Source organism: Vigna unguiculata, chromosome 1 (genome assembly GCF_037176805.1).
Source record: "Vigna unguiculata cultivar grain cowpea cultivar isolate G323 ecotype 2 chromosome 1, ASM3717680v1, whole genome shotgun sequence".
In the NCBI taxonomy this organism is placed as follows: Eukaryota; Viridiplantae; Streptophyta; class Magnoliopsida; order Fabales; family Fabaceae; genus Vigna; species Vigna unguiculata.
In genome coordinates, this window is record NC_140792.1 from 48,796,480 (window position 1) to 48,815,066 (window position 18,587).

General features: G+C 29.6%; 4 protein-coding genes across 5 annotated transcripts; 2 read left to right on the forward strand and 2 right to left on the reverse strand.

The window, feature by feature from the left end:
- The first annotated feature begins 3,395 nt into the window (after nt 1-3,395).
- LOC114165001 (uncharacterized) lies at nt 3,396-4,043 on the forward strand. The gene has a single exon (XM_028049656.2). It carries the CDS (start codon nt 3,509-3,511, stop codon nt 3,716-3,718), a length of 210 nt encoding a protein of 69 aa, XP_027905457.1. The 5' UTR covers nt 3,396-3,508; the 3' UTR covers nt 3,719-4,043.
- Nucleotides 4,044-5,491: 1,448 nt separating this feature from the next.
- LOC114164490 (uncharacterized) lies at nt 5,492-5,948 on the forward strand. Its single transcript, XM_028049191.2, has one exon. The coding sequence runs from the start codon at nt 5,611-5,613 to the stop codon at nt 5,818-5,820; it is 210 nt and encodes a 69-aa protein (XP_027904992.1). The 5' UTR covers nt 5,492-5,610; the 3' UTR covers nt 5,821-5,948.
- Nucleotides 5,949-6,124: 176 nt separating this feature from the next.
- On the reverse strand, nt 6,125-8,283 carry LOC114164481 (uncharacterized). Its single transcript, XM_028049178.2, has 2 exons — nt 7,643-8,283; nt 6,125-6,477 (listed from the first exon to the last, which is right to left on the reverse strand). The coding sequence occupies exons 1-2, from the start codon at nt 8,016-8,018 to the stop codon at nt 6,470-6,472; spliced, it is 384 nt and encodes a 127-aa protein (XP_027904979.1). The 5' UTR covers nt 8,019-8,283; the 3' UTR covers nt 6,125-6,469.
- A 1,209-nt stretch (nt 8,284-9,492) lies between these two features.
- LOC114190485 (MADS-box transcription factor 1-like) lies at nt 9,493-13,333 on the reverse strand. Of its 2 annotated transcripts, none has more exons than XM_028079503.2 (8): nt 12,917-13,333; nt 11,360-11,438; nt 10,723-10,790; nt 10,530-10,629; nt 10,362-10,403; nt 10,233-10,274; nt 10,000-10,133; nt 9,493-9,786 (listed from the first exon to the last, which is right to left on the reverse strand). In XM_028079503.2, the coding sequence occupies exons 1-8, from the start codon at nt 13,099-13,101 to the stop codon at nt 9,711-9,713; spliced, it is 726 nt and encodes a 241-aa protein (XP_027935304.1). In that variant the 5' UTR covers nt 13,102-13,333; the 3' UTR covers nt 9,493-9,710. The 2 variants fall into 2 exon arrangements, with proteins under 2 accessions (XP_027935304.1, XP_027935230.1); XM_028079429.2 differs by having other exon boundaries at nt 11,354-11,438; nt 12,917-13,331.
- Between the last annotated feature and the right edge of the window lie 5,254 nt (nt 13,334-18,587).

The window sequence follows — 18,587 nt, forward strand, 5'->3', positions numbered from 1 at the left end:
TACATTTCTCAGTAAATATTGAACCGGAAATATATTAAACAGTGCAAAGAACTCCAATACTAACATGAAGAGCGTTCGACGCGTAAAAAATAATTAATGTAATTGGATTAAAATAACTATATTCGTTCTTTAGAGACTAAAATATATTAAAATTTCAAACAAAAACAAATTTTAATTTTGAGTTAAAATTCGAGAACTAAAATCATAATTAACTCTCAATTTTATTATTATCAGACATAGTTATATTAGAAATCTTCTAGGTTGATCGCTTGATGTATATTTTCTTTGGTTTTGGAATTTTCCCCTTTTGTAAAAACTAATATTGGAGTTAATTACTCATTTTGTGGTGTTAAATTTTTCTGTTGGGATATTTTTCCCTTTCATTTTTTTTCTTTTTTCCAATTAAAGTAAGTTATATTTCAAATATGATAACTTTTGACTAATTATCATGTCTTTTTTCCTTTTTTAAGTTGCAAAGTGCAACCACTAAAATTACATCTCACTTTTCAAGCTTTATTCTTTTTCATTTGTGAATTTAGCATAATAAACACATTAAAAAAACTTTAAGATGGTTCAATAAACTTTTTTCTGTTTCATATTTCAAATTATATTATTTTTCAAATAGTCTTTCTTGAATATCTTCAATAACATTCACTTCTCAAACAGTTTGAAATTTCATGCCATTCCTTTGGAAAATGAGCATTTTAGTACTTTGAATATTTTTCTTATAAAATAAATTTTATATAATTACAGTTAAGTGATATAAATAATAAGACAAAGTAGGACATAAGAACATGGTGGTTGTAGAAGCATGTATATATATATATATATATATATATATATATATATATATATATATATATATATATATATATATATATATATATATATATATATATATATATATATATATATATATATATATATATATATATATATATATCATCGTCAATGATTTCCAAAAGGATGGGTAAGAAAAGCCAAAGAAGTGTTGGAAATTATTGAGATGTTGAAAGATACACACTTTGACGTACAATGTTATTCTGTGTCCTTTGTTGTGTTCTCTCACTCTCTTTATCTATTTGTCGGTATTTAGTGACATTGTTTCACAGAATCTTGCAATCCAAAATCAAAAACAATTTTGCAACTTCTTCATTCTCCCTTCAAATGTTTTCCTAATCAATTAAAAAGGTTGATTTTTTTAAATATTTATGGTGCTGTTCATTTCTTTTTCAATCAAATTTGGTTAACACACACAAATACTACATTAAATTAGGAATGACAAAAATACGTGTATTTGTAGATATATGCGAATAAAATTCGTGGCGGATAATTAATATCCGTGACTATCCGCCACGAATAGTTAGTACCCGCGGATAACAGGTAGTGGATATTTTAATACCCGCTTATAAACGGGTCGAGTGCGGGTATCATACTATCCATACCTGTACCCATTACCCGCAAAAAAATTAAAATTAAAATTTAATTTATATTTTATTAAGTTAAATTTAATTAAAATTGAAATTAGCAATATATTTTATTATGTAAAATTTAATTTAATTTATATTTTATTTGTATAATTTTATATTAAATAATTTATAAAATGTATATTTTTTAAATATTTGCGGGTATCGGATATCCACGGGTACTCGAGGGTTTTAAAAATATCCGCAAGTATTTTTTATGTGGATACCCAACGAGTAAACAGGCGGGTAGCGCGTAAATTTTTTTTGGCGGTCCGGATTGCATGTAGGCACTGTCCGTGCCCGACCCGACCCGTTGTCATCCCTGCATTAAATGCTTGTATAAGTTATTCATTTTTGTATAAAATACTACATTCCATAAATTATGTAACGTACTTTATTTTAATTGTTAAATACATTATTTTAGTAAATAAAATTTAATTTATCTATTACATGCGTAAAATAAAAGTATGTTGAGTATAAAACATTAAATAAATTGTTAACATATAACGAGTTTATTGCAAAATTTGAAGATTATCAATCTGATTACATTAAAATATGTTCTCATGTCCTACAATAATTTCAGATATTTGTTTATCTATAATTAAATTTCGAATAATTATTTTTAAAATTATAATTAATATTAAAAGCGAATTTTGAAAATATAATTAAAAATTATTTATTTTCTTTCAAAATCTAAAAATTGAGTTTATTTCTAAGTGAACCTTCATTAATTCGTGTTTTTCAATTAGGATTACTACTTTGTTGCTGTTTTTATGTCTTTCAGCACCTTTGACACTCTTTTCTTCATCATATTTCTTTGACTTCTTCGTGTGTCTCTAAAGAGAAGTGTAAAAAATATTTGTTCTCGTAATTTCATTAGAAAGGCTCTGGAGTGATAATTTTTTTTTCTAAATTGTATAATATAAAAATTAATTTTTTTAATGCTGCATTTTAAATTACACAAGTAATAGATTTAAAATTTAGATATTGTATTATAGAATCACACAGTTCAAAATTATTTTTTTATAATATTATTCAATATTACGAATTATACAGTATAAAATGCATTTGTTAAATAACATTAAAGAAAAACAATTTTAGATTATATAATTTGAAACACAAAACACTGAAGAATAACAAACTTTTCATTCCATTCAATTTGAAGTATTCCCAACAAAATTGCATGAAAAAGATACTTTTACCATTTTTAGAAGTTACAGAGAAAAACCATGGAAGTAGAAAAAGAAAGAGCCCAATAAAAATGGATTGTGGGGTTGTTGGAGGTCCAGGAACAAGAAAAAGGCTATTTTGACGTCACTAAATTCTCATTAGCCCAATCTAATTTAATACCAACCTACTAATTTCATCAACTCAATCTAACACTTAGCTAACTATTTTTTTTTCCTGGATAAATATCTTTCTTTCTATAAATACTTAATTAAAAAAGTCACTTTTTCAAATTGAGCATTCTATTTTGTAATATATAAATATATTTCTACAGTTTTAAAACATTCTGTTTTTCAAAAGAAAAATAATTTTAAAGTGATTTATTTAAATTTTTAATTATTAGAAGTGTTAATCTAAGTTTCATATTGTCTAAAAATAGAAAATAAAATATTATATAAAGATGAAAATTTATAAATTTATTATCTTAAAATTTTAGATTAAAAATGATATCAATATTTTATATGATTAGACTCAGATCTGATTCATATTGTATTTCTTTGGTCAGCTTCTCTCGATAAACTTAACAAGATATATATTATAAAATGTTGCAGAGAAGATTCTACGATGAACATAAGTAATTCCTTGCTTGAGCATGAAATAATCGGTGAAAGATGAAGCAGATAGTTACAATATCATCATCTGAAACAAGTTATCCTTAATCCAAATCTCATTCACAACCACCACGTGCATGCACAGTACTGGCACTCAAACCAAAGGAAACAACACACAAACATATATATATATATATATACACATATTTTCTGTCATGAAATTCATTGTGTGAACTGATATATATCAGAAGCTATATCAGAAGAATGTTGGACTGTGGAGCAGTGGTTGTGTCTGTGGTGCTGTACATTCTGCTAATGCCAGGGTTACTTTTTCAAGTACCTGGTCGTTCAAGATGCGTGGAGTTCGGAAATTTTCAAACCAGTGCTGCTTCCATACTCGTTCATTCTCTTCTCTACTTTGGTCTCATTTGTCTCTTCTTGTTCGCTGTTAAGGTCCACTTTTACATCGGCTAGTTACATCAACTTCTTCTTCTTCTTTGTTTTTTCATGCCTTTCTATCACTTCAACATTTACGTACGTGTGTGTCTGTGTCGTCTTTTTGCTGAGTTCCAACCTTAATTTCTACAAATGTTTCTAGTTTCTTTTGTTTCGATCATGTTTGGTTACTTTTTCAGAAAGCAATATTATTCACTCTCATCTCTGATACGTGTAACATCTCCACAGGATTTGAGAGTTAGTTAAATGTTATAATTTGATTAGTGAATTTGAGTCGATGCTTTGTTCAGCATGATTTTCTGTTAATATGGATTTGATTCTTTAATGTTCTATGAGAATGGAAGTAATTACTCTTACAGAGAATGTAAAAAGAATAAACATGTATCATTAGAGAAAAGTTATGAAAATATTGTTAATTTTTGTAAATTGTAATAACTACTTTAAAGATTGTATTTAAAATAATTATTCCAAGAAATACTGTTAAGAAACACTCCAATGCAATCTTTTACCTAAATGCAATTCTACTGGAAAATCGTTAATTTACGGCCACACTGTTTTATTTTGGCATTTTTAAATCCACAATTGATTTCTTTTTTTTATGAAAATTTGTCAACAAATTTGTGTCTGCGGTCAAATTTTATGAAATTTTTTAAAATTAAAAAATTATATCTATTTTTGTTGCGCACCTTTAAGTCATTTCAGTACAAAATTCTAATTTCGTTAATTTAATATGAATGATAATAATGATTTAAATAAGATAATTTATTAAAAGAAAAATTAAGATTAATATGCAATTAATAATCTGTTAGTATTATTATTATTATTTTTACTTTATAAATTTAAAATTTGAAATTAACCTTAAAGGTCTTTGCTTATATAACTTTAAAATTATCAGAAATTCTTTTAAAAATGATTTAATATTAACGGTACTTCTTTTTTCCTTCTTTTAGTAAACACGGTTAGACGGTGTATTAAATATTTATTTAATTATATTCACATATAATTGAAAATGATTTTTTTTTCTGTAAATACTATATTTTTCTTTATTACTAAAAACAAAATATATCAAAATTTAATTTGTTTTATAATTTTGTTAAATTTATTTATTTTCTTCAACCAAACCCACTTCATTCTCTTAATTAGAGAATAGCTTAACGAGTACATCTTAAGTTTAATTGTTTATTTCAAAAACAACATAAAGATCAAGAATGAGATCTCTAATCTCATTTCCTATTTCAATCTTTTAATGTCAAACTTGAACATTATAAGCAAATAACACAAAATATGAATGTGAAATGGAAACATAAGGAAAACACAAGAAACGTCTCTGACATCACATGCACATTCATTCACAAAATTAATTACGTTTTCATTTGAGTAATACGTTTAGTTAAATACACAAATTTTATTCATACACGTCGTTTTCATTACGTCGTTTTTCAGATAATAAAATGTTTTACCAAATCCACTTTATTTTTTAATTTCTTAACCTGCACTAGCCAAATCACGAAAGTCATAATAATTTTTCCTTATAAAGCAAAAAAATTGAAGGGTAACGTGTTCATCTACTCAACACTGATCAATGAGGTTGTTTTGAACATGAACCACAAAAAATAATTGATTCCGTCTTATCTTGCTGCCAAGTCCCATTAATGAACCATAATCTGGATTTAGCATATGCCGCCACGTAATTAAACGCTTAATTACTTGCTTTAACTTTCATCAGTGACAGTGACGTGCTGCTAGGTGTCTCTCTTCAATTAATTCCTTGCTTCCATTGTCATTCACTTTGATCATGCTTCATCTTCAGTTTCCTATTTAATTTCCAGCACTTCCATTGTGGAATACACATTTTGGTGTGTGGTGAAGTAAGGTTGAAGCAAAGAATCAATTAGAAAAATTGATAGAAAATGAGTGATTGGGGTCCTGTGGTGATAGCAGTGGTGCTGTTTGTGTTGTTGAGTCCTGGTCTTCTGATTCAAATTCCTGGGAAGAGCAGAGTGGTGGAGTTTGGAAACATGCAAACCAGTGGAATTTCTATCTTGGTCCACACTATCATCTTCTTTGGTCTCATTACCATTTTTCTTATTGCCATTGGTGTGCATATCAACACTGGCTAAGCTCACTGCTTAATTGTTCTTTCTGTTTAAGGTCTGAATTTGTTATGTGGTGTTAATTGTTACTCATTTAACTGTGTTTTTCCCACCATTTCTCATGTCCTCATGGAATGTTAACTCTTCTTCTGTTATTCTGCTTGAGCATTAGTGTTTTTTTTTTCTTTCTAAAAAGTATATAGCAAGCACCTGAATCAAGAACTTTATCGTAGTTTTCGGATAATAATGGATAATGAATCAAGCAATTACGACATGTAAATCAATGATATCAGCTATATACAGCTTCAAGAGACATGAAACACAAGAACCATACGATTCAAAAGAAATTTTTTTGATCCAATGCAACCCCTGTTTCTCAGGAGTCAAATCATATTTCCATTCTCTTTCTGTTCTACTACTGAACAAATGGAAATTCAACAGCCTATGCTTGAGAAATTAGCAAGTTATGTGCCAAAATAAAACAAGGTAACAGTGATTCCATAATTCTTCAGAATTTACAAAGCTATTTCTTATGCACAGAGATATAAGCCACATCCATCAAATATCACGATTCCTGAAAAGGAGCAGCTTCGTAATCTTTAATAATGTATTGCTGAGGTAGCACAAAACCCTCCACCCTTCTCATTTTTCATTCTTCATTTGTCACTTCATGAAGCTACCACGCTGTATCCAACAATAAAAATTCATTAGTGAAGTGATTAGGCTCATCATGCAGATTAACAAAAAATTCAAAACAGTGGTCCAATATGATGGATCTAATTTAGTTAAAACAAGCCATTGTAGAAATTTGCAACAAAAACATGATAATCAAAACTACTACTCAAAAGAAGCATGTAGTAAAAAAGATGATCAAAGGCCATTGAAGCTACTCTGAACATCACAGCATACAGTGCAATCTTTTCGTAAGTTGAATAACAAATTAACAACGATTGGCCAATAAGAATATTGAAAAAGAAACTAGCTAGATGCAGTTAACTCTGTATATTCCAAGTAGAAATAATTTCAAAGATAACAGTTAGTGTTACATATCCTTTCCTTTTCGTGTTCATTACAGATCCCTGCCCAGAATTTTAAAGCTAATGAGAATAGCACAATTACTATGGTGGGGAAACCATGCACCAACCTAATGAAAACCGCATGATCAAACTTAATGATAGTATATTTTAATAAAGAATTTATGAAACATTAATTTTATCTGATAATTTAAAATTAATCATGCAAAAACTGTTTTTATCCAGTTTTATCCATGCCTAATCTCAAGTTCCTTCTCTGGACAGACCCAACTAACCAACCAAAAACCAAACCTTCAAAGATTCGTTCTCTGAACCAGACAAAAACAGGTCAAAAAGAGAACTTTGTTGTTGAACTTTCTTCAAAACACATCACTTTGCATCCTGATGATGACTATTTCTTCAAGGAAGTTTCAGACCATAAAGGGGAAAGTAAATTCCCCACGTATCCATCCCAATAAAGAAAAAATAAACCAAAATTCACAAATTCTGAAAATGATCAAACCCAAATGTACTGTTTACTCTGTTTTTCCGATTAAAATTGAAAAGTTTACTTCCAAAATACTATTGAAGATCAGTAAAATCTTAATGGAAACCAGAAACCTAACCGGAGAACAACTTAAACAATGCATCGTGATTTTGATCCCCAAACAACATTAATATTGAGATTTTAACTCTGTTTTCACTTTTTCATGAAAAATCTAAAAATTATACGCAATAGATCATAGTCCGAGTCATAAAATCTCTCACGTCACATGCCATCATTCATTCAACGGAAACAAAAATTAACATTTTTCATATAGTTTTCGTGATCTTACCGGGAAAGTCCTTACGCGGCGAGGGCGGCGCGGTGGCGTAACAGAGAATAGAGCGGCCGAAGACGGAGAGGCTGGAGACGATTCCGGCGACGTAGAAGAGCATCGCCAATCCCAGAACCCACGGCATCAACACGAACCCGATGAAGAACGTCACCGATCCACACAGCATGAGAGTCAGCGAGATTCCCAGCAGCAGCGACGCGAACCCGGCCGGCGATATCTGAGGCAGCGGCGATCGGCGAGACGGCACCGGCGGAACGCCGTGGGAGAAGGGCAACGGCGCAGGAGGCGATCGGATGAGGTTGAGAACGAGAGCGGAGAGGTCGTACAAGGCGCGAGATTGTTGGTCTTGGTGTCCTCCTCTTCTTCCTCTCATGATGGTGTCTTGTTTTTTGTTTTAGCTTATGTTTTTGTTGTTCCTGAAAATCCGCAGAAACAGAATAATAATAATAATATATATAAAGGACGCAATTGGATAACGTTGATGAAGTTTGGGTTGAGGAAAGAAATGGTTTTGGTTGTTGTGATCATAAGAAAGAAAAGATTATGTAATTACAATGAATGAAGAGAAAAGAGAAAAAGGGTTTGGATTGGTTGAAAAATAAAAAAAAAGGGAAAAAAAGTGTTTTTGGGTGGGAATGCCAAGGAGGATAGAGAAGAGAGTAGTTTTATTGAAGAAACCTTCAAAAGTCACAATCTCATGTTTGTTCTTAATGAAAAGGTTTAATTACAATGTCTGCTTCATGCATGTTTATACACATAAATCCTACACTTCAACCCTATCCATAACCATATCCATATCCAACTGCAACAGACTCCTGTCTCTGTTTTTATACATAAAAAAGAGGAAAACAAACACAATAAATGGTACAAATATTACTTGGTTGAAAAAAATTCAGTATTCTTCCCTGCTTCATTATTTCACTGTTGTTTCTTCTTCAGTTTTTTAATTAAATTAGATACTCTTTTAAAATTATTATCTACCAACTAAATACGTTTATCGGAAGAAATATCTTAAAAATAACATTCCCAAAATGTTATTCCTATAAATACAATATTATTCTATCAAAAGCTATAAAACCGTATAAATATTTTTTCTTATGTCGGTACAGAATATATGTATTACTTATTGTCTTTAATTTCAATTTAAGAAATTAAAAAAAAATATATTTTCCATATTATAGTTTTTTACCATTACGGTCTATTTTTAAAATACTAATATTTTATTGTCCAAAGAGAGACTCGTTCTTACGAAGAGTAAATAAAAAAGAAAAGAAAACATGTTGCAAGAGATTAAAGTTTAAAAATTTAATGAATAATATTTTATTACAATATAGTAAGCTTACTATTATTTACTTATATACGAAATTATTATTCTATAAATTTTGTTGCAGTCAAATTTGACGGATGAAAATTTCGACAATAAACATCAAATTAAAAATGAATATAAAAGTGTAATTTCGCGTATTTAAAGCAAAAAGAGAATTATTCTCATGGCAAGATTTCCGTGACGTAGTGGCTTATCTTGTTCGAATTTTAATTATATTTTCTGAAGAAAAAAAAAATGCTTGCGATGTCTAGGGTTGGTCCAGGCGTTAATTTCAATTTTTGTATTAAATAATCATTCATCTACCACAATAATTATCTTTATTGTTACCGAAAAGGTTTCATACTTAACTACATACTACACATTGTTATGTATAATTATATTGTTAACTTTTAAACAATTATTTTTAAAACTAAAAATATATTTTGTATAAATTCACCCCTTTTGTTTTGTTTTTAGAAATATAATTAAGTTTATTATAAGACATGAGAAGGTGAATTGTTTATAGTAGAAGTAATGAATGTGAATTGAAAGGGTGCAAACAATGGTTTTATTAATAATAAAGGGAAGAAAGGGTTATCCAAACAAGGAGGTAGCTAAATAGTTATGTGGTGTTTATGAAAGCTCACACACAAAATCACTGCTTATGTTGTTCCTACAAGGTAGAGTCCATTACATATACTATCACAGATTTCCAATTTTTCCTTTCAAATAAAATTTGATTTCACAGTTCAAACTCTTTCATGGTAACCATCCTCCCATGAAATTGTTCATGCTCTGGCCTCCAGTTATCACTGATACTGGATCAGGTCGATATCTGCGGTTAAACAAATTCAAATTATTATTAGAAATATGTATATATGTAGCTGCACCATTTCATCACTGCAACAGTGAGACAGTGAGACAGTGAGACACAACATTATATTTGTAGTTTCTAGTCTACATCAAATCCCAACAATACAATCTTTTTGTGTGCTAGTAACCACAAACAACTATGGCTATCAGAATTTAATGAAGAGGAAATTGATACCCCATTTGTAATGTTGGCTCACACTCCAATGGTTGAAAGAGAGCATCGCCTTGGTGCTGACCTGGATGACGGTCATACCCCATATCTTCACCACTGGGATTCAGTTGAAATTGATTTATTTGATACTCTTCCAACTGCGAAAAACAGCACAAGTCACTCAAAAACCTTCTGTGTAGTTCAGGACACTTTTATACATTCAAATTTATGAACTTGAGTGTTGAAATGTTTGTTACCCTTTGTCTGAGAGCTGTGTTTGCCTCACCTAGCAAGTGTTCCTTCACATGTGACATAACATTGAACTGGTTAGCAAGGGAAGAATGACAATTAAACATTGAAAAAAGAATTGAGAACTGTTCTCATACCTTGCGCTGACTATCAGAAAGCTGATCCAGCATGAATTGGGTCTGTAGAATGTCATGCAGTTACGAAAATAATACATATACGACGAAGATCATTCACTTACAATTTTAATTATGATATTCATATGCATCTTCTAAATCATTTTCAAAGTTGGAAGATTTAGTTAGTACCCTTGTTGATCTGATTTGCTTCAAAGACGAATCTAGCTGCCTTTCAAGTGATTCAAGCTCATTGCTGCTTAGAGGGCCAAGATCTTCTCCCATAAGGTTCCTAATGAGTGCAAGTTAGATATATGTTATTAACTTAATTCCTACTATTATACATATATATATGTAGCATGATACTACAATAGAGCATGTTTACCTTTGAAAACGTTGTAGAGCTTCATAGCGTGCTTTCAGCTTCAAATACTCTTGTTGACTGCTTAACTCCTATAGTAATGGAAGCAAAATCATAGCAGTTACCTAATTAAGGGAAGATATATACGAAGTCATACATAATGATTCATGAATCTATAGATCGGTTTGGGGGTACGTGGACAACTATGCCCTAATGGAGAAGGAAGTAAATGAAACCAATTAACCTGTTTGGAATAACGCGCACCACCATCATCATCAAAAACATGAAGGACCGATTCTTCCACACATGCTCAGAAAATTACTCAAAAAAATGCATACAAAAGTTCAATTACATCTTAGTGGTCATGATTATGTTGATGGAACTATACACTCACCTTTAACAGAACAAATTCGTGTAAAATATTAGCATAAGTGGAAAAAGTGTACCAATAGTGCATTTTTTAAACTGGTGTTTCCTGAAAACAACTGAAATGCAGATCAAATTCAGTTTTTTTTTCACATGATTGTTGCCTCTTCAAATGAAATTCTTTGGTAACTAGCTAGTGGATAAACCAAAACCACGACAACTTGGAAACATGGGAAGAATGTTTTATATGCAGAATTGCTGAATTAAATAGGGTGTATAGGATTATCACCAATACCAAGGCTTCCTTTGTTGACGCATTGGCCTCGGGCGCTCCATAGTTACATTTCTGATACCTCTCTAGTGTTTTCAGCATGCTGCACGTTCACATCAAATAGTTATTCAACATTCAGAAAATGATTATATTTCCACAACTACACAGAACATGTAGACACACTAAGTAGTACTTATGCATCACAAAAATGTGTATATAGCTCTTCTATTTGCATCTTCTTACATGGCATTTTCGATCTTCAAAGACCACTGTTGTTTTTGAGAGAAGAAAAAGAGGAAAAGGAAAAGCAGCTCTGGAAGAAGCAAATTTGTAATCTGGAAAGAAAATCTTGGTTTGTCTAACTAGCCATGCATAATATTGAAACAGGTATAACTGATTGAAAGTCATATCAAACAGTTTATGCTTATTATAATGGAGAAGGAGATAGGTCTGATTATCCACTATACCTGATGCCGTATGAGAATTAGTACCATTATAAAGCTTGATGAGTAAATAAATAAACAATATTAAAAAAAAACAGAATGCTTAGGCAAATAAAAAGAAGCTTCAAATGATACATGAGAAGGGAAGAAATGATGGAAACAAAGAAAAAATTGCAGAAATAAAATAAACCCTAGGTAGGCCCAAAGATGTAATTAGAGAGTGTCTGGCCTTGGTTAAAAGAAAATGAAAAAGTAGACATGATTTAGGTTTTTCGAGTGATTGTTAAAACACTGAAGGCAAAATTAGCATACACTAGCTAATATTTTATTATATAAATTATATAAATACTAAACAATACTTGACACAGAAAAAAGTAATTAATAATGTGCTTCTTTTCCGGAACACTTAATTGCATAGAAACATAAGCCTGAACAAAACCCGAAATTGCTTTCAGTAAAAGATTTTGAACCAGATCTACGAAGAACTTAAACAAATGAAGCAAAAAAATAAATTTGGGATCGCTGGGTTGAGAAGCGAAAGAGGGTAAGAAAGAGAAAGGTGGAGGCTTGAGGAAAACCAAAATTAAAGAAGAAGGAAGAGAGAAAAAAAAAACACCAAAATTAATACAACAGTGATATCTCTTTGCGTTTCCAGTTGCAGATCTAACATCAACGAAGGCGCAGAAACACTGAAGATGCTAAAAACGCCGAGACATTCACAGAAACGGAAAAGCTCGAAACAGTGAAAGAAGAAAAAAAGCTTTTTGATATTGATGCTGTTTTGGTAAAAGTAGAATTGAGAAGGTGGGAAAGGGTAGCTGGTGTTCTTGAATCACTGAAAACAGCAAAAATCAAAGGAAGAGGGCTTGGAAATCTCGGAAGCAAAATTGATTTAAAAGCATGAGAAAAAATTGAAAGAAGAGAAAGGTGCAGAGAACAAGAAAAGCTAGGTCCTGCAGTTCCTTTTTCTGTGCTAGCACGTTTTATGCGGAAACATAGCACACACATATGTGTTATGAGACATAGGCACAAAGAGAGAGAGGTAGCAGTTTGCTTATGTTTACTTGTGTCCATTAATTCTAAGTTATTGTTAAGGGTTTTGGTGAACATATATATATAGATATAGATATAGAAGTACCTTGAAGTGCTGCAAAACTCGTACAACTTTCCTCTAGTGGAGAAGATGATGAGAGCAAGCTCGGCATCACAAAGAACGGAAAGCTCATAAGCTTTCTTCAAAAGCCCGTTCCTTCGTTTTGCAAAGGTCACTTGCCTGTTGATCTTGTTCTCAATTCTCTTCAACTCCACTCTTCCTCTTCCCATCTTTCTCTCTCTCTCTCTCTTTCACTCTCTCAACTTCTCTTTCTCACATCCACTCAACAAATTCTCAATATATAAATCTCTATCACATATATATATATATACTGAGAAATACGTGTATTATTGTATTGTTCAGCAAAAGCATGGTTATGAAGGGAAATGGGAACGGTAATGGATGCATGGTTATTGAAGAAAAAAAAAAGTGTTTGTTGTTCTCTCTCTACCTGTCTTTTTCTCTTAGCTTAATTTGCTACATTCATCCCCTGTGGCCTGTGCTTTCATTGATGATAAGGAGCCATCCAAAGAAAGAAAAATGCTGAAATTCAGATTTATTGTGAGTATGGTAAGAGAGTAAATGCAGTTTTGTGGAACACGTAAAGTGGAGACTGCTGTGCCAGTTGATTCAAAAGTGGGATCGCATCGGACGGTGGTGAGAGAGTGTGGCAAAGCAGAAATGGGAGAAACCCTAAATAGGATCCGTGACCAGTGATCATGATTGGCCATTGCAACGAAGAGAAAGATGGGTATTGCATATCACAACAGTGCCACGTGTCGAACGATGAAGTGGGAAAGGGCTTGATTTTCTGCTGACTTTTTCGTGCTCAGGCAATCATGTGAACTAACCTTAAAGATCCTCAACCTCGTAGTTGTAGGGTAGTTCGTATGTTACATCATAAATTTACCCAACTACCCCTATTCCCCCATAGATCTACGCTTTTCTCGATTCAAATTAACGTCCTTCGTTTCATTAATCAACAAATTCAAACTGTAATTATATATCTTCTTATGGTTTCTACTATGTTTTTGAAGACTGAGGGATTTAATTAATATTTAATTAGTAATAAAAATAATTAAATAACGGAACTAAGAAGGTAATGGATTTTTTTTAGTCAAAAATTATTTCTAACAATTTTCAAGAAAACCCGTTGGATATTGTTAATTACTCTAAAAACGGTAGAGTATTATTATAAAAGGACAGTGTGCTAAGTTAAAAAGTAAAAAAGGAATCTTAGTAGAAAATCTCATTTTTTTAATTACTGCGTGTTAAATATGTTTAAGTCAAAGTTCTTTTAAAATGTGTGTGTTCTAAATATGTTTCCTTTTAACTGATATAAAAAATTGGGAATCTTTGATTCTAATTCATGATAATTCACAAACATTTATAATAATATAAATTGATAACTAAAAAAAATAAAAGATATTTTTGCGAAAGACATATAATAGGCATTATATATGTCTGATTAAAGTTCAAACCATCACAACATAAAAACTTTAATAGTATCGTATTTATTAAGGATTAAATACGTTGTTGGTCCTTAAACTTTGAATGAATCTCAAAATTAGTCTATTTTAAAATTTTAAATCAATTTAGTCTTTTATTTTTTGAATTATGTGGATTTAGTTCTTTTACTCAAATTTTGTTATATTTATTTAATGTTTCGTACGCATTTCAGGATTGTATTTAAGTTGTTTATACTGTTTGACACAATTTTGTTTTAATGTTAAGTTAAATACTATCATGAAACGCGTTTGAAATGTCAAAAAAATTTAACCAAATTTGATTAAAATGATTAAATTCACATATTTTGAAAGATGAATAACTAAATTAGTCCAAATTTTTGAAATGAAATAATTCCAAAATTTAATAAAAATTAAGGGACAAAAACATTATTATTAGTAAGCCTTTTTTTTTATTTAAGATAACTATTACTTGTGTTAAGTTTAGGTCAAAGTATTTGAAAGTGTGTCCGTGGTTATAAAGCTTTGAAATATGTTTTCGTTTTTTCTGATATAAAAAGTTGGGATTTATCTTATTCTAAATTTATGATAATTCACAAACCTAAACAAACATGTATAATAATATAAATTGATAATTAAAAAGTGAAAATAAAAGATATTCACAAACTTAAAAAAACATTTATAATAATATAAATTGATAACTAAAGAATGAAAATAAAAGATATATTGGCGGAAGACATTTGATGGGCATTAAATACGTATGATTAAATTTCAAACCATCACAAAATAAAAACTTCAACCGGTATCGTAATTATTTAACTGTAAGTTTTTTTTTTTTTATTTGATGTGTTAAGTATGTTTAGGTTAAAGTTCTTTGAGAGTGTGTTCGTGGTTATAAAATTTTGAAATATGTTTCCTTTTTAATTGATATAAAAAATTGGGAATCCTCTATTTCTAAATTTATGATAATTCACAACTTAAACAAACATTTATAACAATGTAAATGATAACTAATAAAGGAAAAGTAAAGAATTTTTCGCGGAAGATATTTAACGGGCATGAAATATGTTTGATTAAAGTTCAAATCATCTCAAAATAAAAACTTCAAGAGGTAACATATTTATTTAAGATGGTAAGTCTTTTTGTTTATTTGTGATAATTATTACTATGTTTAGGTAAAAGTTCGTGGTTACAAAGCTTTTAAATATTTTTCCTTTTTACTGATATAAAAAATTAGTAATTCTCTGGTTCTAAATTTATGATAATTCACAAACTTAAACAAACATCTATAACAATATATAAAGAGAATTTCCTTTTTTGTGTCCATATTTTAAAATATCAATTTTACCCTTTAAAATATAATTATTTATTAAATTTTTAAAAATTGACTGTTATATTACAAATTTTTTATAAAATTGTCTATTTCTACTTAATCTTATTTTTTATCAACGGTTATTATCTTATCTTTTCTAATATATTTTACTTTATTTTTTGATAAATATAATTTTATTTTATATATTAACTTAATGTATTATAATATCATAACCTTTAAATGTAATTATACATATTTAAAAAATACCGTATACACAAGTACGATATTATCGTGCCTGTGTTTATGAATATAAATTGATAACTAAAAAAAGAAAAATAAAAGATATTTTTGTAGAAGACATTTAATGAACATTAAATATGTTTGATTAAAGTTCAAACCATCCCAAAATAAAAACTTCAGCAGATATCGTAATTATTTAACTCATTAGTAAGTCTTTTTGTTTATTTGAAATAACCATTATTGCGTGATAAGTATGTATAGGTCAAAATTCTTTGAGAATGTTTGTGTTTATAAAGCTTTGAATTATGTTTCATTTTTACTGATATAAAAAATTGGAAATCCTCTGATAATAAATTTACGATAATTCACAAAATTAAACTATCATTTATAATAATATAAATTGATAACTAAAAAAAGAAAAATAAAATATATTTTTGCGAAAGACATTTAATGAGCATTAAATATGTTTTAAATATGTTTGATTAAAGTTTAAACCATCCCAAAATAAAAACCTTAGCAGGTATCATATTTATTTAACTCAGTAAGTCTTTTAGTTTATTTGAGATAACCTCATATTTATTAGCTATTGTAAAAACTTGAGAAAAAGAAACTAGAAAATTATTTTGTTCTGAAATTTGTTGTTATGATTTAAAATTTAAAATCGTAGTGTGACAATAAGATAAAACAATGAGTGATTATTTATCGATAGCAGAGATAATGATATATTTTGGTGAATTTAGATTGTTTTGGGGTAATTTTATATTAGTTTTAGTAAATATTAGTGTTAGAGAATATCGATTAATGATTAACCATGGTCCAATCTGCTTGTATAGACTGGAAAACAAGCTTGATTGGAAAAGTTTTCAAATTAAAAATTTAATAACACAGTCACCATGTTACAAAACTAGTTTGGCACTGTGTTAGAATCATTTGAAAATGACAAAACAATGGCGTATTACGCAATTACCTTTTCGAGAATTTTTGTACAAAAATTTCTTAGTGAATAATCAACTCTTATTTCTGAAACCCAAGACAGAAGGTGTGAATAATCATCTTAACTTTCCATTGTTTTGATTGCTAATGACAAAACCTTAAATTCCACCATTTCCTGTCTTTGAAGGGAGGATAATTTATTAGAAGAAGTCTGAAAATGGTTATGGCGTTGTTTCACATTAGGTATCAACCAGACACCATGTTACCCTTGCAGTCAAAACATGTGGTTCTTGGATTATGGTTCTTGACACCTTGTTTTGCGGAAAAGTTTGGAAACCAGCATGATCCATGGTTCTAATACCTCATGACATGCCAAATTAGTCATTTGTGAGAAGGCTACAAGGGCCTGTGTGGTGTTTGTATAAATAAGGCAATTAAGATAATAACTCTATTTTTGTTAGAGAAAAGATAGGAACTCTAGAACAGATAACTTACCAAGGAAAGGAAAGAGAATGAAATAATAAAATTTAATATTGCACGAATTTGCACTTGAATGTACACAAATATCAAAATAAGAGTATATATGAACAAAATGTTATAATCGAGAACTATAACAGTCATTTAATAGTTTTTTAACACATCAACTAACAATTTTAATTTGAAGTAAGTAAAGTTTAGCCATTTTTGCTTTTGGACATTAATGATCACTCCTTTTAATCCTCTATCTTAGATGTGAGTGTGTGCTTCTTGGGTATCATCAACACATTGATGTAGAAGAATGGTAACTTTACAGTCATACTTCTTGTTTTCTCTATAAAGCATCTTCTTTGTGGCTTTCTCGCCTGATACTTGGAACTCATCTTCAACTATCTCTGCAACTTCTTGATACTTAAGAATTGCTTTCATTTGCACCCGCCATCTATTCCAATTCTTGCCATTGAGGGTGGGTAGATCAGTTGAGAACGCATTACCCACCAGGCTCATCAATCTTGTTGACTCTTGATACCAAATGTTGGAGAAAAGATAAAAACTCTAGAATAGACAATTTGACACGGAAAGATATTGAAATAACAAAACTTAATATTGCACGAATTTGCACTTGTATATACACCAATATCAAAATAAGGGTATATATGGACAAAATGTTATAACATAGAATTATAATAGTTACTTAATTTTTTAATACACCAACTAAGCCACTTTTGCTTTTGGACATTAATAATCATTCATCTTAATCTCTATCTTAAATGTGAGTGTGTGCTTCTTTACTACACATCGTTGTACAGGAAGAAGTGCATGATGAAGGCTATAACATATGAATATTTTTTGAAATGTAGAATAGTTTATAATGTAGAATCTTTTTTTTAAACAAATAAACACCAAAAAATTTATATCAATATTTTGAAATAAAATACTTTTTGAATAAAAATTGTTAATAATAATTATGAATATATTAGTTAATGAATATAATAGTAATTTATAATGCATTAATTGCTATAATTTATTGAAAGAAATAAATATTGAATAATTTAGATTTAAAATTTTTAAATAAATAAATTATGTTAGTATTTGATATGGAACATATAGATTATTTAAAAATAATTTAATTCATTGATTTAAATTCTCATTTAAGTACATTTCATCAAGAGCTTCTTTAAGATATTCTTTATCACCTGCATTTGTTTTACTTGACTCAAGAAGATTCTTCTCATGGTCCACAATTTCATAAAAAACACAACATGCATTGATTCTTCTACATTTAAGG